Genomic DNA, 24,695 nt, shown 5'->3' with positions numbered 1-24,695 from the left:
ACAGCCTCCAATCATTTTCTAAGCACAGCAGTCTCACAAACAGACCCTCCCTTACAGAGTGACAGAAGCATCACAGTCCCTGAATCTCCTCATTCAATCCCAAATGTTTCATTAATGTGCTTTTACACTTCTGGCACTGGCCTGGGCACCACTGCCCTGAGGAAGCCACCAGACCTTCACAGAACCAGGTCTTGTCCCTGACCCTACCAATTTCTGCACAGGTGCGGAGGCAAGGCACCCGCAGGACGCTTTCCTAAGTGCCTAAGCAACTTGAGTATTCGTATGCCTAAGCTGCAAGGATGATGAAATAGATTTAGTGCTTGACCATCTAAGTCACAGCTGAAAGCAGGACTTAAAACCTTTTGCAAATTCTATCCCACTCTTTGCTGGTAACCAGAGCAGGTTTAGCCAAGTCCAATGGTGCCACACAGCTAATTCATGCCAATGTCTTTTAACTACCATGTTGGCTGGAGACACCCTTCCACACCAGGAAACGGCAAAAAGGTGAGGCACTTAGATATGAAAGTGTCCAAGGCCCAGGAAATAAGCAGGCAAGGGAGAAAAATAATCTTAGTATAAAAATTTGAAGAGTGTAGATGTTATACCAAAACTATCTCCAGGGTTACAGAGCAGAAATTGAAGCTTTCCTTTCTCTAAGCGCATTTCAGCTCAGTTCTAAGAGCGGTGCTCCTTAAATCCCACGAGGGATGAGGAGGAGTGGCAGAGATCCTGTAATGAGTCCCTTACTGCATCTAATCAAACCGGGTGGGAAAAGGGTAGAGCTGAGCCCTCACAGGCACACACTGATGTCAAAGGAAATTACACGCGCTTGCCTGCAGACAGGAGTTGGCTCCTATTACTACGTCAGATGTAGCATTAAAAGAAATGCTAAGATAAGAGAAATACTAAGAGATACCATTTAGCACGGCACAGGGACCAGCCCTTGGAGAGGAGCTCACCGCTGTGGCTCTGAGGCAAGGAGGACGTCCTGCACTGGGAGCATCTCTCTGTTCAGCATCTTCCAGCCAGAGCTCTGCAAAGCACTTCACAAAGGGAGTGAATCACAGGGCGAAGAGAAAAGGAAGATTTAAGGCCAGATTTATAGAAGGAAGTGACTCAGCCGCTGGGAGGGCTTGCAGGGAGAGCTCTAGACAGACAGGGCAGAAAGAGCAATTGCTTCTCTGCTCAGAAGGACTGTGCCGTAGCACCGTGGCCAACTGAGTCAGCCAGGGAGGAGTGCGTCCGGGGGGATGCTGATTATCAGCAGGGCAGCTCCCCATTGGATCCGGCAGATGCTAAGAAGTCACTAAATACAACAGAGGATGGTGATAATTCCGCGGTTCTGAGCGGAGGGAAGCTTCTGGAGAGGAGAGGCGTAATTGGAAAAGCAACGCTCACCTTTACCCACAGTGAATAAAAGCAGAGTAACTGCACTAAGGAGGATAGCTACTGGCAGCTTCCTCTTGAATCTGCTGAGGTGCACAGGCCCTGTCTGTCGCTGTGGTTTTAGTGGGTCTGTGAATTCAGCAGTCCCAGCCACACCCGTGCTTGGGCAATAGCTTTGTAAAAACACACCTATACATCAATAAAGACAACGCATCTCCTCCTTCCAGGGGTGCCCATGGGAATGCGCCAATGTAAAGTCTGGGTATTGACTTCCCAGCGCCTTGATAGGGGCTGGAGGTCTCACTCACCGATCTAAGCCACAGCACCATGTACTAGGACATCCAGGTGCACCAAGACCAGGGACGAATGGGTCAATCTCAGTCATGTAGGTGCAAGAAGAGGATCCCTGCTCCTAACTCCAACCAGCATGATGAATGGATTGTGCATGCGGACAATCCCGTGGGAGCCTGTCTACAGAGGTGAGGCACTGGCAGTTCCCTGCATCACCAACAGGACACGAACCCTGTGGTGTGCAGATACAAGCCCATCATAAAGCCACTTTGCCACTGACTGCCCACAAGCCTGTGAAAAACCTGGTGTAAACGAAGCTCTAATTAGCTCAAGATGTGATACGTTCACATAAGAGATGCTTAAAAATCCCAAGACACAGAACAGAGATAGGGCAATGAGAGAGAGACCTTAGGATCGGTGCATCAAAGAAAGCAGGGCCATCAAACAGACAGTGGCTCAATGCACGGCAGAGTTTCAGAGCTCCAATGCAGGACACAGCTCTCGTTTGGCAGACAGGAGGTTTGAGACATTTGGCTTCTGTCAATAACTTTAAATACTTACAATGCATGCCGCAGAAAGTCCAAAAAATCTGCTGAGCTAGAAAGTTGAAGCATGTGCTCATTTAGAGTCATCGCTAACGAACAGCAGCAAGTTTTCTCCCTGAGACACAGGGCGGGGAGCGGTGAGCTATTACAGCAGAGCATGTCGCTTCCCACACCACCCCGCACGAAGCCGAGCTCACAGGGCTGTGGTCCTGAATCTGCTCCCTGCAGAGCCTCTGCTGGCTTTCCCAATAAACCAGGCAGAAAGAGGCAGCAAAGAGGGGAGAGAAGAGGGATGGTTTTGCCTGCAACTGGATGACTGGGGAAAAAATTGGCTTTTTTAAACCAAATCTTACTCTTGGAGCAGGCTGAGCTGGGCTGCCTGTGAAGTAAATGGGAACCACTGCAGGAGTCCAGAACCTGGGGCAACACCACTGCTCTGGCAGAGAAGAGGACATGTCCTGCCTCTTCAGCCTTCCCCCTTGCACCGTGCCTGCACCAGGAAGCTCAGAAGCCGCCCTGGTTACCACGTCCATCCCATTTAAAGCACCAAGCTGGATAATTCTTACCCATTTATCCCATCACCCTACCAGCTGCCTGTGAAAGAACAGCTGTAAGAGCTCGCTTTAGTAGCTGTGGGCGGCGATATTAACACCAGAGGAGCAAACCAAAGTTTGTTTTCTTGCTAGCCTGATGTTGGAAAACACTGTGCCAGGATGTGCGAGGCTGAGATCTGGAGCGAGGCCAGCTTCCTTTCAGACATTGGCGTTCATTCGCAGTCAAAGGAAGCCGATGCACATCTTCTACTGTGGAAGGGGGAAGAAAGCTTGGCATGGGATATAATAAAAATATTTACCTAGCCATAGGGTAGTTTACAGATAGGCAAGAGGGAACACGGAACAGCAGTGAATCTTCTGAGGGAGATGGTGCTTCCAGCAGAGAGTTGGTCGGTGAGCAAGCAACTTTGCTTTGTAGATGCAAGTGGTCTCCTGACTTAAAAGCATTCTTCAGCAGAGATCTAAAGGAATTCCCCATTCCTGGTGAATGCACTTGAACTGCAAGGGGAATTCATAAAGTCTTTTGAAGCAAAGCTGAAGGTTTTCAAGTTGCTGAAGCAGAGATGACTACTTGATTGATCTGAAAAGAGGTGAAGACCTGGGTGGGGAGTGCAGGGGTATTTTTTCCTGAATGGCCATCTGATGAAGGTCTGTGGCATGACTCAGGAAAGGCTCCTCCGGACTTCAGCACATACCCTGGGAGGGCTTGCTTTGTTCCAGCTTACCAAGTTCAACCCAGCCTAGCCATTCCGGGATGTGGTTCTACAAGGTACCAGACAAAGCTGGGAAATACATAGCCAGTTTTCTCCAGTAGCTGTAGAAGATATGTGTCATCTTGGTGGCTATGCTCCAAACTTTCAAGGGGAAAACTTGGGTTGGATTCAGCAGCTAGGCTAAGGTTTTGCTCTTCTCTGATCACACTTTGCTTCAGCTGCCTCTTCTTCATAGGCTCCCCCGTTCCCATACCACATCTCTCTGGAGAGCTCAGTTCTCCTTACTGGGCTACAGCTATCCTATAGATATCCCACCAGCTCCACACGGCTGCCCTCTATAGTGGTAACAAGTTAGGCTGCTTTTCTTTGCCTCTGAAATCCCAAGCAGTACTTTGGCTTTTCTTTCTATTGATGCCACCCTCACTAGCTCAGCCCCCATGCCCAGTGCCGTTTCAACCTAAGAGTGCCAGGCCCTCAAATTCCTCCACCACAAAACTCCAAAACCAAAAGCTCACCACATTAGGCAGAAAAGTAATACGCTTACTCTTCTGGGCTTGGTGTCTGCCTGCTAACACACATCTCTAGATGTGTGCAGAGAAACCGCGCTGCTCAAGGAACAAGGGTGCTGGCAAAGGTATCTTTTCCCTCCCTGGTCCTGAGGATGCTGGGGCACCCAGCTCTCTGCTAAATGCAGAGTGGCAGAAGAGCTGTTTCTAGTCACCCATTTCACACGTGGTCCCCAGCAGCTGTTCCAGCAGTGGTGGAGTCTCAGGATACCTCAAGTCCATTGAGGACTTATCCATGAACTTCCTTCCACGACACACTGGGATACCCTTGAATTATTTCTCTGTTTATGCTCCCCTCTTCCCAGAAAGAGCCAATAAAGAGTGAAGCAACAGAGAGGGCTTTTTGCAGACCCCCAGCCCTGAGCAGTCAAACTCTATGAGACTTTCTTTGCCGTCTCTTTGAACGTTTTCCATCCTTGCCTAGGTGTTTCTGATCTGGTCCTCTCACATAATTCACTTTTGCCAGCTGCCTCAAAACTGATTAAATGCCACTTTAGAGGGTCACTCCTAGATGATTAAGCAGCATACACATAATTAATATTAGTCAACAGTTGCAAAGGTAAGGAAACCCCAGAGGTTGGAGATACAGTTAGAGGCGGTGAACTGAGTAACAAAATGGGTTTTGTTAGTGCCGGGCTCAAGTCCTTCCACTGCAAATACAAACGGAAAAGAATTAATCACAGGTAAGGCACAAATGGACCCTTCAGTTAGTTTCTGGGAAAGCTGCCAAGCCTCCCTTTCAAAAGGCTCTTTATATCACAGCTGTGCATTGTATGTAAAAAGCTCAGATCCCCGGGCACAGTCTAATCCCTGGGTGAGAGCCCAGAAAAGGGCAGGTGTCACATCCATGGCATTTATTTATTGTAAATGAAGAAACGGCTCCTGCCTCTGGCAGAGAAACATTTTAGAAGGCAGACAGAGGGTGGGGGGGGTGGGGTGGGGGGGGGAAATCAAACCTGTTAGTATGAAGCCGAACCTGCGTTATGAAAACACGAGGCAGGGGTTAACAGTCTGTTATTAACACGCCACTCCATACCTGGCGTTCACATCTCACATGGAGAATGCACGACGTACATGTGTGGATGACTTGCGTCCTGGTTACTCTGAACTGTTTAGACACAGAAGTACTACAAATGACAATGGGCAATGTTACAGATCGCTGCAATCACTTGAGAACAGTGAAACCTGCCTTAAGAAATCACTCAAAGTCCCAGTCAAAAGATCAATCACTGAGTGCAGGCTGGGCACTAACTGACACACAGGAGGGCTTTAACTACTCCATGAAAGCTGTGAGTGGGCACTTCAGCATCCTGGAATGTCTTCAGGGTTTAGTGCAGGTTTTGGTGTGTGTGTCTCCTCTGCGGAAAGTCCACATTTTTCTTCAGTTACATATTTCAATCGTCAGCCAAAATACTCAATTTTCAGGTGTTAATTTTTTCAAGAAAGGTAAAATATTATGTGGAGAACAAATACTCTAATGGAACCTGTCATTATAGTAAAACCTCAATTTTCTGTTAAAAAGCAGTTTAAAGAAGGAAGTAGAATTTCACCCAGCATAGAGGGGTCTTTCCTGATTCGTCTCCAGGCAGGAGAAACATGCATAGTACTCTCCCAAGGGAGGGGCTTTCCCCTACTAACCATGACCCAGTGCTTGCCCATGTCCTGTACAGGGTTCGCCTCTCCCCTCTAACCTAAGCAATTCCTGCAGAACAGGGTAGTCTGGCTTCATACAGCAAAACACAGCTTCACTCAAGCCCAGCTTAAATATTCATTTCAGCCCATCAGGAAGCAAGGGACAAAAAGGGGAATTTTCTAGCTCCTTCATCTTCCAGTGTCATCTTCTAGGTCACATGCAGACATAAGGGGGAAAGCTGATGTTTGCTGACCGCCATGCCTGGACTTTGTAGAACAGACACATGAGCTGAGTCTGTTGACATTCTCTGAAGAACCTCTCACGACATTTGTTTTAGAGGAATTAAATCCACAAAGACCACAGCAATAAAGAAACAGGATGCCCATCTCAAGCTTCACCTTCTGAACATTTTGCTGCAACAGAACAGGCCGGTGTTTCAGCCCTTTCTGCTGCTTTCTGTTTGTTGGAGACACGACATTTTTTTCTCAGTAGTTACTGTACCTGTGACAGAGGCCACATGCTGCTATTTCTTAAAAGATACATTAAAAAAACCCTCAAACTTTACTTTCTAAGAGTTTTTGGATTCTAAGTGGCTAAGTCACTGCTGAAAGTGTACTTTAGCTTTTAAATTATACAGGTCAGGTTTCTCAAGATACCCACAAGCCTGAATCTTTTTGGAATTTTAAAAACTGGTTACTGTTTTGAATTGTTATTTGTTCTCAGTAACTGTCAACACCAGACTGATGGCTGCTATTCAAACAGCTCAGCCTTCCAAAAGAGTCTGTGCACCCCTGCAGCTTTCTTCAGCTGCCTATAGGGAGCAACACAATTTGTAGAGTTTGTGAAACTCTGCAGGAATTTTAAATTCTGAGGAAACATCTTTGCGAAGTAGTTTCCTGCATCTTTCAACAAGCCTGGCTGCACGGTGTGATCAACACCTCACTAATGGGCTAAATTTTAAAACAAACTACCTTGTTACTGATGGAAAGGATGAAGAGAAAGAACGCAACTGAGAAAGGGCAATGAAGGACCACTCCCATGACTTTTCAAGCTGCTTTTGTCTTGGACAGTACACTAGTACGAATACCCGCAGTCCTTACCCAAGTTTTCCCAGTGTGAAGCACCTCCAGTACCAGGCTGAGCTTCAGACAACACTTCAGTACCTGCGCTCAGTGCACATGGGGACTAACATACACTTCAGCGATGTGTGCCCACAAAGCATCCAAAGGAACAGCAAATAGCAGCTCCTTACCCATACTACAGGGGGAAGGGAGAAAGTTGTAAGAGAGATTATTTGGAACTGAAAGACTGTTTTTTCTCAAAAAAACTAGGCCAAGAACAATCTGATCTAAATTTCTGTACACAGAAAAAGCAGTGGATGAAACTGGCTCATAACCTCGTACTACCAGCAACGGTGCTGGCTCATCTGCATGTATGGAGCTGGGTGATTTTAATGACAATTCAAGCTCTGGAGTGGAAATATAAAACCTCCTCCAAAGGCCAGATGTGTTTAACTTCCAAGGTTGTGGTTTTGAGTCTCTCTCTTTTCAGGTTGTGGAAATGTCAAGATCAAACTGAAACAGCTCCAGGATTTTCATAGACAGGGGACAAAGAAGCATCCTGCACGTTCAGCATGTTATCCTCAAGAGAATCTCCCTGCAAAAATGGAAGAGCTGACCTGCGAGCCCCACCTCGAACACTACAAGCCCATAGATCTGGGTGTAGCTTCCATGAGCTCTTTTAAGTGTCTCATTGGGGGGGCAATCTCCGAGTCGTGCCCAGCCCTCAAGCACATCCACTACTCAGGCAAATATAGTCCCCCAACATGAGGCAGGAGGGCAATCCAGCTGAGAGCCAAGCTCAGGCAAAGCAAACATCAGCCTTGGCTGGAGGCAAAGGAGAGCTTCCAGCGAGAAGTTTGGAGGTTTCCCCAGGCCACAAAGAGCACAACACATACCAACAGGCAGGAATTTGGCTGCATCTTCCCATCCTTCTTCTGTAACAAGATCTTCAGTGTCATCTTAGCTTTGAGGGACTCAAATCTGCTCTATGCAGCAGCTGAAGTTTAGCTCAGGGCTACTCACTCCCAGAAGTGTCTCTCTAGCTTTCGTCTCATGCAGCCCTGCCCAAACCACTTATAGCAGGCTATGTTTGTGTGCTTGTCTGCCAAAGAGACTCAATCCATCCCAAAATGGCAGCGCCCTTCCATCTCATCTGGTGGCCCAAATCCACCACCACCAAGTCATTGACAGTTTCAGTGTCGGAGCTTTCCCAGTTTGAGTTTTGCTTGCTCTTAGGGAAGTGCTTTAAACCAAGCTCTCTGTGTCCTTTCTACTGATGCTGCTTTCTCCACAGTACCTTGTCTCTGGTCTTTGGTTTGGTAATGACCCAAACTCACTTCACGACAGCAGGAACGGTGGGAGGAGCAAGCGCAGAGTGTTTTCTCTGCCTGTTCTCACAGCTGTGCCTTGCCAGCATGGAAGTATTGCCACTTCTCCGCTCTCCATCCAATTCTCTATGGTGCAGCTGATACAGACATTTAAAGGCATGAAAGGAAATGAAAGCACTCTGTCCCACTGGAAGCCACCAGGAGCTGGGTATCGAACCTTCGTTTGTGCTTTTGGAAGTCTTCCTCCAGGGCTTTAGTGCAGCAGTGAACAACCGGTGTGCAACTTATGCCCTATTCTCCCCTGCTTATTTCACAGCTTCAAGAGAGGCAATAAAACTAGGGACTTCAGCTCAGCCAGTTTTGCCTGATTTGCCAATTTTTGTTGCTGTTCTGTGTTCGAGCATCAAGATTTCTGAAAATGTATTTTTATTTTTATTGTCAGTGTCCCAGCACGTAAATGGGAGCAGAGTGCCACCCTGCCACCTTGCAGGACACCAGCATCAGTGCTGGCTCGTGGCAGAGCTCCCACATAAACCCTCTCATCTGGACCCTCTAGGAACAGGCATTTAAAAAATCATCTGTAAGACAAAAGGGATTACATATATCCAATGGTGTTTGCAGGACACCAGCATCAGTGCTGGCTCGTGGCAGAGCTCCCACATAAACCCTCTCATCTGGACCCTCTAGGAACAGGCATTTAAAAAATCATCTGTAAGACAAAAGGGATTACATATATCCATATATACATATCTTGCAGGTATTGGTTATTTTTTCTTTAATCTTTTAATTTTTCTACTCAAATTACAAAATGCTGTCTGGCTTTTCCAGGTTGTCACAGCTTCTGAGGCTGACACTGTCACTCTATAAGGTGCTGAAAATCTGCCTGTTTAATTACCTCAGTTTCCCTGTTCATAAAAGGAGGATAAGATCTTCTTCCATGTCTCAACTCATTAATATTTGTAAATTGTTCTGAGATTGTGGGACAGTGGAAGTATTTATAGGAATGCAAAATGCCATTTCTATTAGGTGCAAGCTGCCATGCAATCAAAATATACCGAGCATCACAATATGTAGCAAATGGGACATCTTGTTTTACATCAGCCAAGAAATGCTAAGTGGCACTGTGCTTCCTAGTTGCTTATCTTATACTTTTTGCCCTGAAAAACTCATTAAGGAAATGTATTAGGCCCGACTGTGATGTTTAGCCAGAATCGTAATCTCTCTCGAAGTTCCCAGCCCAGAGGGAAAAGGATGTCCATGTGGGGAAATCAAACTCCTCTCCCCACAGCTCTACAAAATGCAGAGCTTTACAACTTTCTGTTGAGAGGGATGTGAACCACAGTTATGGCCCTTCTGCACCTCTGAAAGGAGATTTCCATTCTATGGGTGTATATAAAGAATAGCCTCTGCTCTCAGCCCTTCCAGAGGAGGAGAACATAAGATCCTTTGAATCTCAGCTTTCCTCGGCTGCCTTCTACGGAGTGACCAGGGAGAACTTTTATTGGCTCATTCTCCTACAAATGAATTTATTTTGATTCCTTCCAAAGGGTTGCACAGTCTGTCCTCTTTTCTGTCTGTGAGAGCTTTGTGAGAGGCTGTTTGGACAAGACCGCTGCAATAATTCATGCCATTTGCAGACAATTTGTAAACCCTTACAGTATCCCAGAATGATTCATTATTTTTCTAAGAATATGAAGCAGTGTATGTGTGTGTTTCTGAATATGCATGCTCATGAAGAGTGAAGACAGGCAGCTCCCCTAGGCTCAGAGGCAGGAATAAAGATCAGCACAGATTTCTTCTTTTTCATGTAGGGTTTTTTGTGGTATTTCACATTTTAGGTTTTAAGTGAACCCAAAGCAGAAGGTAGCACTCTTATTTGTTTCCATGTCTCCTACAAGAGACTCTGGAAGAGTCTACCATGTCCCAGAGGTATAACCCTACGTAAATAACTTATTCTAACAATGATCATTGGCTTTGGCTTCAGCCACCCAGGAGAAGAGCAATTAAAGCCATCCCTCATCCTAGATTACAAGGCCTAAACTTAATGTCCATTAAGTTTTCAATACAATTAGTTTTACATAAGCTTTCAAATCAAACAGCACCTTGCTGGTATTTTCTGGATGAACATGCATTAGCCCAAGCAAGTTCAGAACAAGGAATCTACAAATCCTAGGATTTGGAATGATTTCCTAAAAGCTATCTCAAATATTCTCCATAAATACCCATCCAATACAAACTAATCCCAAAGGGAAGGCTCGTGGGAGCAAAAATCAGAACAATTGCTGGAACAAATGTTCAGGATTTGCTTGGGACTGTAGTCCAAGCCCTCTTTTGCAGCAGGATACAAGAAATAAATCCATGTAGGTTTTCCCTAGCTGTACTAAGTCTGGAACCTTTCAGTATAGAGCACCAGAACCTCTTCCCTTTTCACATTATTTATGTTATTGCTGCAGGTGCTAAAAATTACTTGCTCCTTGCTGTTACATGTAGAGTTGGGTGAGAAATGCTACTTGTTTCCCAGTTAAACAATCAGGAATACCATACCAACATGTATTGTGGTGCACGAGAAAAAGAACAGCAATCAAATCCTTTTCATGCTTTTCTTCACTAAATGATTTTCTGGTAACAGTAAAGTTGACAGAGCATTCCTTGGGAGTGACTGGCTGTCAGGAGGACCAGTAGTGAAGAGACTGTTGGTTATAACAAGTTTTAAAAGGGGGTATCCAGCCTTCACCAGGTAAGACATTTTCCTCTCCTTGCGGGCCCCATGATCATCCCCTTTGCTATTATACTCGCATACCAATGGTACCTCCCTCCCTCAAAAGGTTCTGTTCGTATGATTTGTCTGGCTAAGAAAATGCCAGCTGAAAGAATAAATCTGGGGAGGCTGCAAGTACAAACACTCACACAGAAGATTTAAAAAAATTACCCTGTGTGTGCTTGTAGAAACCAGTCTCCCCACAAGTTTAAGAGTCCAAATCCCACATGAAGGGAAAAGAAAGTCATGTGAGAGGTTAAAGAAATTCAAAGCAAACATGAATATTAGCTTTGTTGTATGGTCCTGTAAAACAAGCTGGGTAAAGTTACTCTTTCAGTTGGTTTAGTTGTTAAGCGTAACTTTTCTTGCCATACTGCAGTGATCCTTTTGACTTAAATTTCATCACTATGCATCAGCTTCTGTTGTCTCTCCAGCTTATTGTTGGCATCAGTATTAAGCTGCTCTAGCAGGAGATGTGATTAGCTTGTGTGTTTTTAATCCATGCTTCTGCAGTGAAAAAAACCTCAGATGCATAATACAAATAAAATAATAGTAATAATCCTATACATTCTAAAAAAGTTTCGGGACAGCTGTGCAAAAACAATATTGCAAGCTTTGTGTCTTATGGGATGGGAATGAGGCTGATTCCTTTAAAACACATAATTTATCCTACCTTGCTGGCTTTCAGTATCTCAAACATCAGAGGCAACCCTTGTGTGATGAGCTCCTCTGTGTACTCTTCTTCCTGAATGGACTTGAATTCCTTTAGCAAGCACTGGATGAGGGGTCGTCGGTGCTGCTGGAAGGACGTGCGCAAGGACTCCAGCCATGTGTGCAGCGTCCAGGGAACGCCTACAGACAGAGGACAGAGCTCATTCCTAGCTTTAGAGAAGGATCTGTCCTTCTGGTTTTTTACCTTTAGCTATGTTAATCTGAAGATTTTAAGCAAAAGCTTCCAAATAGCCCTAGAAATCAAATTCCTATTTATCCCTGATTGAGAAGGCTGGTGGTTATCAGGACATCCCAGACCTAATGCACAAGAGGCTCTCCTCCAAATGCTAAAAGACTGTGGTCTCTCTGCTCATCTAGCCTTCAGCTTCTCTGCTGAGACTGCCAATTTGTGGTAATTGCTGTGGTGCTCTGTAATGCAAAAGCCTTTTGGAAACTAGATTTACACTAGCTCATTTGTTTGAATATGGCCCTGGAGAGCCATTAAATAGTAAAAAAAATTATTTTGGTCACTACCCACCTGGATTCAAACTGGTGGTCTTCAGATTAAAACTTTCTTTAAGCACTACCCCATGTCCTCTCCTGATCATTACTATTTTCCCTAAACAGCATTGGGCAAGTTAAGCAGATCAGCCTTTTCAAGCAGTCTGTCGTGGCAGAACCACTCTCCAGGAACTTAAAGGGAACTGCTTCCATGCACTAAGCATGAAAGCACACCGAGCTAATGTATCTCTGCAAGCACTAAGCTGGAGGTGACCTAGTTTCTGCTCTTGCAGAATGGAGTGGGAGGAAACACAAGTCTGGCATTTGGCTACAAAAGGTTTTTCCTTCCACTTCAGCATACGTCCAGCACCTGGAGAGCAGCCCCATTGCTCTCCTCTCCCTCATCACCTGGTGCTTTGCCTGCTCAGCCCACCTGGAGAGCCACCACTCAGCCCACCGCATGCCCTGACCCATGCCGGATGTCTGCAGGGCTGGAGCACTCCAGCGGGCAGAGGCACGCTGGGCACCCACCGGGCACCCAGGTCTCTCTCTGAATGCAGGTTAGCAAGGATGGTAAACACACAGTTCAGACCGATTTCCTTCTGCGCCACCCAGCCACCCTCCCCATGGGCAGAAGCAATTTCCCAACAGGCCAGTATGATGTTCAAGCCACATGTTGGCACAGTTAGCACACCAAGAAGCCAGTTCCCTGCTCCTGTTCTCTGAGGCTTACAAACTTCAGAAAATAAATATGTTTTAATGGTGGAGTGCTTTATGGTGGAGTACAAAAGAAGAGCTGTTGGAGGTGGCCCACAAGAGCTGAACACTGCTCCAGAGCCTTAGCTAATGCTCTGCAAAGCAGAGTGAAGTGGGCTGCTGGTGGAAGCCACTGCATCCTGCAGAAAAGTGCCAGGGGCCCCCGAGTTGGGTACACTGTGGAGACAAAATGGGCTGGGAACAGGCCAGATCCCCCATCACCTTCTACTTCCACAGGGATTGAGGAAGATGCAAGCGTGGGCTGTTTCAGCAACAGCCCGTCAAGGGAAGCATGTTTCTTACAGCAGCCCCTCCCCGGAGGGAGAGGAGAGGGCGCTGGGACTGACCTATGCTCCGTATGTCAATGGTCACATCCACGTAGCCGTGCTCGGCGCTGTGGTACATGGCCTCCTTCAGGGCTTTCAGCTTGGCCTTGCTGTTGCGGCTGGCGCAGAGCGGAGCTGCTGCTGAGTCAGGCAAGTCCGTCCCCTCTGCCAGGATCTCCTCCAGCGACAGAATATCGCTCTTCTCCTTCTCTGGTTGAGCAAGCAGCTTACGAAAGACGTTCCTGTCAATCACAGCACGACAGAGAGAGGGAGATGGGGAAAGAGAGGGTGGGAGAGCAGAATCAGCGGCTAGGCTTTCGTTGTGCTCAGGATACTTGCTGCAACATGGCAAGTTAGGACAACTACCCAAGAGATTACTGCAACTAATGGCAGGACCAGCTGAGAGCAGACCTGAGGCAGTCACTGCTCCTGCTAGCCGACCTGCACTGCCTGGGCCACGTCTGCACGACGCTGCTGTCATAACAGGAACTGTACAGATGTCGCATGATGGCGGCATCTCATGGGAACAGAGACCCATGAGCTAAACATGATTTCAGACTCCTTCCCACGATCAGGAAAGGCTGAGTGAGGTGCCTCTGGACAAGCTCTCAGGACTTTCACCATGGAGGCCACTTGAGAAGGGAGCTGCCTGGAGCTACTGAAAGCACCACCACTCAATTAACACTCAAAGCAGTCTAGGAAAGCTGGTGCAGCTAGACATTCAACGAGGCCAGTCAGGGCAGGTTCAAGCACATCTGGGACTTCTCTGCAAAGCCACTGAACTGGCTGGGCCATCAAATAGCAAAGCCCAAACTCAGAGACTTGGTGCCTTCAGAGTTGTACCAGCGTAACCTCATCATCTCAACAGTCGCTTTTGGCTTCTGCAGCTGTGAGAAGAGAAACCAGGCTGGCTTCCATCCCACCTCCCTTGTACTCCAACATCCTTCCTGTACCTGCTCAAACCCTGGTGTGGGGTGGCATCAGGGCATGGTGTGTCTCAAACAAGTTTGGGGCAGAGAGGGAAGGAGGACGGAGCGTGTGTGAGTGGTGTACAGGTAGGAACATAAGAGCCAGAGCCTGCAACATGCATAGCCAGCAGTCAAGCTGAGGAGAGCCCCAGGTCCTCCTTGGGCACGGGGCTCCCACTCACGCCAGTTGGCAGCAAGGCCAGAGCAGGGAACAAGAGACTCCAATAACCAAACTGTCCTCTCTGTCCCAGGGATCGCTTGCAGGCTCCAGATGGGCAGCATTGTGCGAACCCGCCCTGACATGCCGTTAGCATGTTGTTAGACTGGCAGCTTGTCTCTAAGCAAACAGACGGTAGGTACTGTCTCTAACCTGTATCTATGTTCCTCTGGACGGCTACAATCAGAAAAGTAGGAACGTGAAGATCATAATACTAATCCATTACACTGCAGTCAACTCCTGAGCATTGCGAGATCATGCATGCCAGGTGCTCATTTCATTACTTTTTTTTTTTTTTTAATTCACAGCATACATACAACATTAAGGCACACAGGACTTGCAGTAAACACAGATGCAGAAACTCTGTTCAACAAGAACTAAGGCTGCAGCAGTACAGACACAATCTGCCCCAAACCTGAGAAATACATCAACAAGAAATTCAGAAGGAGTGTCTTTGGCATTCCTTTCTGCCGTCACATCAGCTACCATTTAACAAACATCTCATTGCAACACACCACAAGAAGTGCCCTTCCTTTTTTTTTAAAAAATCTGCTATCAAAAAGCAGCTTGTACCACCAACTGGTTAAATTCACATGCTAGCAAAAAGCCTTACATCTCTGCTCAGTTGGTGGCATGTTCAATTGTTCATGCAGAACTTTCACCTGTCTGCTCAAACCGGACGCCCAGGCAAAAAATAAGTACTTGGAGGATGCCACTAGACTTGTTCCCACTCTACCTGTGTCCATGTGCAGCAGCCTGACTGAAAGAGTTCATGTCACCTTGTGGAGTCATGGAAATGCCGTTCCTGTACATTGTTCCTATCATGGGGTCAGCTCCTCGCTCCAACAGCAAACTGACTAATTCAAAATTTCCTGCAAGTCAAGAGATGCATTTTTACTTCTTTTAAAATCCAGTATTTGCTCACCTAAAGCACAGACCCCACCTGAAGAATTTAATACAGTGGGAGGAGAAAGTCCTTACCAGCAGCTGCTGCCAACTGTAAAGGAGTTTCAGAGTAATTTTCCTCTCCATGCTCCAAGGAACCTTCTACCTTTGCTCCAGCGTCCAGCAACAGCTAGAAAGAAAATTCATCATTTAGAGCAACTGGGGGTATCACAGCCTTCAGAGTTCATGAACAGTGACGAATGAGAGTCTAATGCTTCTTGTTATCTGCAAACCAGATGGAGACAAGTGACATGCAAATTCCGCCCATTGTTTCACAGAGGCGAACTGATTCCTTTTTTCGCTCATTTTATGCTGCCAGACACCAGGAGCACTAGTGTCCAACTTCAGAGCCAAAAAAGTGTAACCCAGTGTTTCTGAATGGGAAATGGGGTAAGGTCAGGGTTAGGAAGTAATGCACTGAAGATGGAAGTACTGAAAATTAGCCCAACAAGCATCCTTCCTTCACAGTCTTCTAGAAGCCCAGTACCACCCTAAAATGGATCAGATTTCAATTGCCTCCATCTTTTATATAAAGACATGGCCAAAAGAAAGGCAGTTCTTAAGAACCAATTGCAGCAATGAGTCCAAAAGCTGTGATCTCCTTCAGGGACACTTCCACATAAATAACAACAATGCTGAAAACAAAAACGGCCAAGGAGAGCATGATGGAGCCTGTGCTCCAGCCCCCTCTTGGCCATTTCTGTCTTAAGGCCTTCACAGTTTTGGCACTTCATTAAGTGTGCCATAGACACAGCTGTTTTGAAGAATAAACCTTCTTGACTTTTGACATGCCAAAGCACAGAACCAGCACATCCCACATGGTACCTCGATGGGGTAAGGAGAGTGAGTGCTTCTCCCCCTTCAGAGCAGCACAAGGGCTGTTGTCCACCTCTCCCCCACCACGGCAGTGGTTTTGTGTTTGCTCAAATATCTCAGTGTAAGAAAGTGTAATGAATGAATAAACAAACATATAAAACAAGTGGTCAGGAAGGAGCACAAGGAGTTGTCAGACTTTCTTTGGTGCAACTTTGCTTTAAAATTGTCCTATTTAAACCCTCATATTGGTTAAGGTTTGAGCACTGTATTCGTTTATATAATAGGTCTATTATATATCAGTACACTCTAGAAGAAGCAGAAATAACCAATATGAGTATGACAAGAGGATACTGGTTTGAGATGGATGCAATTAGAACTGAAGAGGAGAAACAAAAGAATGAGATGCAGGTAGGGAAATACAATAATACCTGAACTACAGGAATATGTCCATGCAACACAGCAAATGTCAGAGCTGTCCAATGGCGGGTCTCAGGGTGGACGGATGGGTATTTATGAGCAGTACTGACAACCTACAAACAAATTAAAGTTATTTTTTAAAGAGCTATACGTAATAAAATTAAACCTGCCTGAAAGCCAGGCATGTGAGGAAGTACGTGAAATAGAAAACCTGGGAAAGGTGCTTTATAAAATAATTGGCTTCATTTTTTTCCTGTGAAAATTTTCTCCATATTAAAACTGTTCATGCTGATTTCACAGCTTAAATAGAGTTCATACCAAATGAAGTCTTTTTACCAACTACTGTAGCTCCATCTAAACCACTGGCCATCAGATACTTTTGCACAAGGTCAAAAACATCCACAGCTGGTTACAGCAGCACACACTGGGGAAGCAGGGACAGATCAGGATGCTTACAGCTAAGGACTGCTCCCACTGACTTCTCCAGACCATGTATCAACCAACAGCCCTGGGTCTTGGGATTGCTCCAGGCCCAAAGAAATTCTTTCCACATAAATCAGTATGACTTTTGTCACTGCCACAAAGTGAGACATCACAAGCCCTACCCTAGGAGTTCACAGATATGCTTCCAGGCTCCTCCTCTCCCACTGAGGTTAAAAAGACAGATGAGAAGTGATGGGGCAGAGCGGCATTTCAGAGCTGTTTTAAGAAAACTCCTTTTTACTGCCTTCTCCTGTCTGAGTTGAGTTAAAAGAGCAGGGTGGCAACAGTGAAAAGAGATGCAAACTACATCCTTAGAAAACAAATTCATATTTTTCACATTGCTCCTTCCATTTTCTATGCTGCAGTGCCTGGTGCCTCTAATGTAGACACTGGGGAAGATGAATAACCACTCTTTGCTTCAGTTTCCCTGTCTTAAAGATGGGGATATTAATATTGATGAGGTTCACAGAGACGGTAAAATCTAATGAACGCTTGCAATCCAAGACTGCACACTCAGATGGTGTGTGACACTAAAGTTCAAAATCTTATTACTGATCTTCAGAGGAAGACTAAAATCAGAGTAGAAGATGCACCATCTCTCTGTCTCATCAACCAGCTATGCTTTCACCGCCTTATCTGAAGTGCTTTTACCCACGTAGGGGAGCAGGGCCAGTCACCAAGTGCTCAGTTGCATTAGCAGCTCGCGTTTCCAAGCGCCACATGCAGTGTTTTGCTGGAAGCACACGACCAGGCCCTCAATCCCAAGGACAGGGGTGCCGGCAAAATCTGAAGAGCCCATGCAGATCCTGTAGCTTGCCAAAGGAGCAGATCTGCACCAGCACCTAGCTGTTATTGCCCAGATTTTCCAAAAATAGAACTCAAAGTGCACCGGTGTCCGAGCATAGGCAGGAGGCTTCCTTGGGTCTGGGTTTGCTCAGAAGGAAGAGGGTCGAGCAGCTCGAGCCTTGGGGTTTAGGCTGGGGAGCAAGAGCAGCAGAGGGTGGGGATGGGCAGGGTCATGGTTCAGTGAACACATCCAACTCCTCCTCCAGCACAGATTCCCACCACTGTTCAGGGCAGCTCATGGCATGTGGCAAAGAAAATGAAGTCATTTTAACTCCTTTGCTCCTTTTTTTTTTTGGTTAGAGTTCTTTCCAGTCAATATGGTGTTTGCAAAAGACCTGCAGCTGACAATGCTTTTAAGGCCTCAGCTGAGATTTGCTGAGCAGCTACAGGTCCCACTGACTCTAGAGAGAATTGCAGCTTCTCAACACATCTGGAAATGAGTCAATTTTCGATAAAGACGGGCAATCAAAAAGGGAGGCACCCAGCATTTGAGGCTACTTTTGGAAACATATATATATAACTGATTTGCAAAGTGAAAGGGGAAAAATGATGCAGGCACCTGATAGAGTATTTATTTTTGTTCATGGTTGATTTGCCTTTTTTTTTTTTTTTTGCTGTAATTGCCCAATTTGCACAGTTGGTTGTGGTGTGCACAAATCATCTTATAATTGCACATCATAATTATTCACAGTTCTTGTCCCAAAGTGTTTTCATTTGATTTTAGAGCAAACACTCTACAGAAATGAATCGGGGAGGTTCACATTCTGCACTGGAGCTGTTCTCTCAAATGTCAGCAGATTCAGGAAGACAAAACTGTTTAAATTTGAATTTGGTTCAAGTCTGGAAGATTACTGGAGCAATTGGGAAGAACTGCTCCTAATGAAATCTTGTCCAAATAATGCCATCTCACCTCTGAGCCACAGCCAGGGTAAAAGGAGAGATCAGTCTCCAGTGCCCATCCAGCCTTTGGTCTGTCTATCGAGAGTGCTAACAAGGGTTCGAGTATTCAATTATTGCCAGCTCTTGAGAGTGGTTTGCTTGAATTTGGGGACAGAAGAGGTAAGAGTGGAACTGAAATCATCAGCTGATTCCACATAAGCCACCAAATGACAATCAGATAGTAATGACTATCAGTCTCTTACAGGTGACATCCATTTCTACTTTTAAATTAGATTTTTTAACAGTGCAAAACGTCTGGCTGAAAGCAGTGACTACAATTTATCAGCTCGCTCAAGTCCAAACAGAACAGATGGAACACAGATAAGTGAAGCAGACAGCTTAATTTACTCATGACCTCAACAAATTGAAACTGGAATCATTAACAAATAATTCTTCTGCGGATTTTCAAACAGCTCTTTAAAAATGTACATACCTGCATTGCACAAAATCCGACCACAATCTGCTTGGTGGACAGATTGTGTAAGTTTGTGATGTGCATTCATCAGAGCCACATTTGTATTCTGGAAGCTTCAAGTTCCTCATCCAACAGTTTTTAGCCCAAAGCACTTTATAAAACAAAACAGTGGATCCTACATTGCACTTGTGTGCTGGGGATGCTTAGCTGGAACATCCCAATGCATAGAAATGCTCAAGCATTGGCAGGTTATCAGATGGGTATTTCTTTCACCCTCTTCATTTTAACTCAGCTGAGATTCAGGGAGTCCTTCCAATACCATTAGAGCTGTGCTCCGTGCTAGTGCTAATGCCTGTATTCATTTGCAGTGTCCAAACACAACTAAATCAATATTACCTGTGGGGTAAGTCCGATGCCTTGGCCTCTTCTGTGCAGTGAATCCCAATGTCAACCTAATGCAGTTGGATTTCACTATTCATTTCAAGTGGTGTCATCCAAGGTAAAACAAATTTATTTTCTTTTTAATCCTTGGGATTTTCCCTCCACTACAGTTTCAGGGGGTAGTTTAAGATGTAAACAAATAACAGAACAACGATACAACCAACAAAAAGTCCTCACCTCAGCATTCAGATCTGCTCCAGCATCTAGCAGCATCTGCACCATAGCCTCATCACCCCTGACACAAGCATACATCAGTGGAGTCATGCCCTAGTCATTTTTTGGAGTTAAAAAACAAAGGAATTGATAAATTTAACACAGAATGCTCTTTGATTTTTCAAACAATTATTTAAGTACATATCATCAAGACTAACAGTACGTATTTAACGAAAGCCATTACCTCTGTTACAGACACGCCCCTCAGACCAGCAAAAGCCAACCGTTTTTGTAAAATCTCCATTTTTGTTGTCCTTGGGTTGGCTGTTTTTTATTCATGTTATCCTTGGCATCCTCAGCATTGTGAGTAAAACTAGGCTCGTGAGCCTCACCTCCATCTTCATATACTAAACTCAGCATCTTAAGTCTTTGGGGCCCCAGCAGAGAAATGCTTTTATTAAAGCAACTGTATTTCCATGGGTATTTTAAAAAGAAAGTAATTCTATGATCACAGTTTCATAAAATCTAACTTTTTAATTACCAAATGAGCCTTTAAAAATGTCTCAAGCTCCTCTTAAGATAGGTTACATTGAGGCACAGCTTTTTCAATGCAGATACCATAAAGGGATGGAAAGTTAAAGCCTTTGTATACCACTCCCTACCAAACAAGGATTTAATTTTAAATGAAATGCCAGACAGCATTGTTACAAGTTGCTGGCTCTAGGAAATCATGTCCCTGTTTGGAGGAAAAGTAGATTAAGTGACCCTTCACTACAGAACCACCACAATGCAATTTGTATTAATCTGAAATACCTGCTGCGGCTGATCACAATTTCCCTTAAGTATTACTGTGGCTGTAGTAATGAGTCCTGATTAAACCATGAAAATCTACTTTAAATTATAACAGAAAAAGTTGCTTATTAAATATAGTAGGGGTGTTGATCAACAGCCACCAGTTGTTTCGCAGTAAATCTACCACAGGACACAGCCACCTCTAATGCATGTTTATAGCCTACCTCGAGGTCCTCTGGTAAATCTGCTGTCAGACAATAGCCCATTTGCTGTTTAACCTCAGTGCTGCCATGAAGTGAAATTATTTTCAGAGAAACTGGAGATGCCCAGCACGGCCAGACACAGAGACATGACACTGCTCTTCCTAGCAAGAGCCCAACACTACTATTTTTCCTGAACTACCCCATTTTTCCTGTTTGCATGCAGGGCTAGAGGTAGTGGGTGCTTATGTATGGAAGGGTTGCCCTTGCAGAGAAAATATAAATTAAGGTTTGTCCCTGCAAGGTACTTAAGAGTCCACTTGAAATACATTGAGCATATCACAGGATCAAATCCGCAGCGTACTTCTGGAGACACGGAGGAAGGGAATAGGCATCTGGGGCCTCATGCCATTACCAAGAAAAAACCAAGTTCACCCCAGGCAAGGAGAGCTCTTGGGTGACTTGAAGTTACTTGCAAAGAGAACTTTAAACTACTTCAGCTACAGTCAGTAGCAAAACATTTCCTTTGGCAGTCAACGAACGCTACAGGAACAAACAGGACCATGAGAATTACAAAAACTGCATCTGGGCCTTGAAACATGGGGACAAGATGGCAGCTTAAAATTAAATACATGTTCTTTCAACTATTATTTCAATTTCTCCAAGTGGTGTCATTCGATAATTAAATCAAGCGTTTAGCACAAGGGGTCTAATCAGACCTGAAGAATTTGAGAACCCCACGCTCACGCTCGCGCTCGCCCCAGCAAGACGCAGCATGTGGGCAGCCATGGCGAGGAACCCCGCAGGAACCTCCAGAGCGGAGGGCCCGCCTGGCGACCACACGGGATATTTTGGCCCTGCTGACACTGAAGAGGGTCTTCAGCGGGGACTAAAAGGGGCCCAGAATGTCATGCTGCAGTGTCAGGGTTTTAAAGAGTTAATGAGGTTTCTAACCTCCTCTCTCCTTGCACCGCTGTCCCTGAGGCTTTCGCCTCTGCCAGTCCCCCCCCGGCTTGCTCTGCAGCTCAGCCCGTGCTGCAGCATCGCTCAGCCCCGCTTTCTTTGCCCAGGGGAGGAGTGGGTTTTTAATGAGCCCATCGGTAGTGTTTGACACACAGACACACAGGAACACGGTAACAATGTGTACCATCCACGCAAAGGGCTTCTGGCAAAATAAAAAAATTACTCTCTCTCTTCCAGCCTTGTATCACTTCGGGCTCTGTCCTGCAGGATGTGGGATCCTACCAGATGTGGGATGTTTGATCCGGCAAAGTATTTAAGCACAGGCTTAACTTTCACTCAAGCAGGATGTAAGCATGTGTTCAGAGTTAAGCATATGATTAGGTACTTCGACGAATCAAGCCAGAGTGTTCCCAGTTTTCAGCCTGGAGGACAGAGGAAACACGCTGTGAAAAGTTTCCAGGTTCAGACTAACTTAAAATAATAATAATTTTAAAAAGTATACGGTATGAACCTTGGAATGAGCTCTCTGATACAGGTTTTTTTGGGGGGAGCACTGCCCTCTTCTAAAGCTTTTCTCAAACGAATCCACAATATTGGCTCAGACTGAAGCTAGAACAGCAACGTAACTCGCATTCCCGGAGCAGCTTTCATCTCAGAAGACCTACACCCACTTACAACCCAGCTCCTGTCCCACGCGACCACCTCAGGGGTAGCAGCCACCTGCCTTCTGCCAAAGGGGATGCCAGAGCTCTGCGAACGTGCAGTGACACTTTCACCACGGGCACCAAAAAATTAAGGGAACTCCATTTCAAAAGAAAATGGTAGCATCCATTGCCATCATTTCCCTCTGGGAAGAGGGAATGACCTTGCTGAGCATCATAGTCCAACAGACTGCTGCTGGTAGGCAACCGCAGAGGCGGGTTTATCCCCAGACACAACTACCAGCCTTGTGGAGATGTAACTCCAGGGAAATTTCGTCTCCTCAGTTGGTGGATGTTGGCCACAATGACTAACAGAGGGGTAACACTGCAGAGAGATTTTCACATCTGTAAGGTCAGTTCTAACTGGGATCAACTCAAAGAGTGCTGGTGATTACCCGCTTCCTGCCGAGGTTTGGTGGTGCATGTGAAATGCCTTGCAGATCCCAGGACAGTGTTCAGCGGAAGGACATTCACCTCACAAAGCCCTGCCCCACAACACTGTTCATGGCATTAAAGCTGTTTTAAGTATCAGAATCAACACTAAGCTCTCTTGGGATCTTCTTTTGGCTTCACCCAACTCAGTTGACTGTTAAGAAGACTGAAGGGGACAGATTCGCCCTCATGCTGAATTACCTCAGTACCAATGAATCAATACAACTCAAAAAGACCAAACTTAATGTATATGTTCACCTGGCGGTGCTTTAACTCAATGCTAAGTAATGCAGGGAAAGCATTAAGGTCCTGCCTATGTTTAGCTGGAAGCTGGGGCTCATGTTCTTTGATAAGCAGAAAAAACTCTCACATTTCACTGTTGCTTCTTTACGTTTCTATCTCGTTACCTGTTCACTCATGCTGTTAATCCCATCCGGCCCCAGCAAGGATATGGCTTGTTTAACCAGATCCGTTCGGCCACAGTTGAGCATCCGGAAACCCAGGTCCTGCTTGAACTTCGCTTCAGTGGCAACTGCATCCAGCTTCCGAGATGCACAAAAACAGTCGTCGATTCTGTGGACATGAGAAATAAGCTCGCTCAGAGGACAATCAGAGGACAGACCTCGCTGTTCCTAGGAAAATAATACTTTGCCCTATCTTTGAAGGACGTAGTTCATGTACGCATTCATTCACCTTTGACCTGTATGTCCAAGGGAAGGACTGAATGGAAAATGCTAATGCAAGCTAATGGAGATTGCCCTTGGTCTATCTTTCATGGGACAAGTTACACATTTTATAAAATACTGGGGAAAAAAAAGCACAGCTGTCACTTGTTTTTGTTTCCCTGTTTAAGCAATGCACAACACATTCCCATTGCAAGCTCTCTCTGCATGGAGAGGCTATCCGGTCGCCCGATCTCTGAAAAGTTTCAGTAGCTTCGATAAGGTTTGAACTTACATCAAGTGGATATATAATCATTGACAATACAACAAAGAGAAAATAATGTCACTCCAAATGCCTTCAAGGATCTTACCAGCTCAGCCCCAGTAACAGGAAAGCCTTTTTGGAGCAGAAAGGACAAGCTGCAGAATCCCGGACTGGCTGAGATTGGAAGGGACCTCTGTAGGTCATTTGGTCCAACCCCCCTGCTCAAGCAGAGCCACCTGCAGACAAGCAGGGCACCATCTGATCCGGGAGGAGAAGGCAATCTTGCCAAGTAATTGTGGCAAAACACCATGAATTCTTATTGGCTGTGCATAACAGATGGGATGTCATTCTTTTAAGGTCTTATTCAAAAGATCCCCAAACTGTAAACTGCTCAAAATATCCATTTCAAATGGAAGAAGGGCTAGGAGTTATTTAGCCAAGATGTGAATCTACAGCTCCAGAGAGAGCCAGGCAATTCCAATCTGATGTTTATCCAAGTCGGTTTCATCTTATTAAAAGATAGATTTGCTTTTCTTTCATGCTGAGGAGTGTCTGGGGAGAGGGTGGAGTCCCAATCCACAGTGCTTTTGGTGTGAACTATGGATAAAGGACTGTGTGGAAAAACATCTCTTTCATTCTCCAAAAATGCTAGGTCAGAAAATGAGGGCTACTTACGAATGAAAAACAAAATAAAGATCAAAAGTGAGAAAGTCAAACATACATCAAATATTTGTTTTCTATTTCATATGTAAAAAAAGGCAGCAAACCAGAAGAAAAATATAAACAGCACATCATTATCATTTGAATTTCTTCTTCAAAGTGCTTTATCGGAGCTTTATAAAATATATAACACTGCTTAATATTTAACAGCAGTATGCAACAAATATGCTGTTTATATAAAAGCAGGTGTA

At 45.4% G+C, this 24,695-nt stretch overlaps 1 protein-coding gene across 1 annotated transcript in view; it reads right to left on the bottom strand.

Annotated features, from left to right (window-relative positions):
• Window positions 1-24,695, bottom strand: part of BTBD11 (BTB (POZ) domain containing 11) — a 141,697-nt gene that overhangs the window by 13,790 nt on the left and 103,212 nt on the right. Inside the window, exons 6-12 of the mRNA XM_010284813.1 lie at window positions 23,265-23,430; window positions 19,794-19,883; window positions 16,504-16,605; window positions 15,296-15,389; window positions 15,051-15,186; window positions 13,151-13,371; window positions 11,509-11,687 (exon numbers count right to left, since the gene is read on the bottom strand). Of these exons, the coding sequence (XP_010283115.1) occupies window positions 11,509-11,687; window positions 13,151-13,371; window positions 15,051-15,186; window positions 15,296-15,389; window positions 16,504-16,605; window positions 19,794-19,883; window positions 23,265-23,430 (988 nt within the window). The remainder of the gene's footprint in view (window positions 1-11,508; window positions 11,688-13,150; window positions 13,372-15,050; window positions 15,187-15,295; window positions 15,390-16,503; window positions 16,606-19,793; window positions 19,884-23,264; window positions 23,431-24,695) is intronic.

The sequence above is a fragment of the Phaethon lepturus genome, unplaced genomic scaffold, assembly GCF_000687285.1.
Source record: "Phaethon lepturus isolate BGI_N335 unplaced genomic scaffold, ASM68728v1 scaffold1254, whole genome shotgun sequence".
NCBI lineage: Eukaryota > Metazoa > Chordata > Aves > Phaethontiformes > Phaethontidae > Phaethon > Phaethon lepturus.
This window is presented reverse-complemented; position numbering and strand designations above follow the sequence as displayed.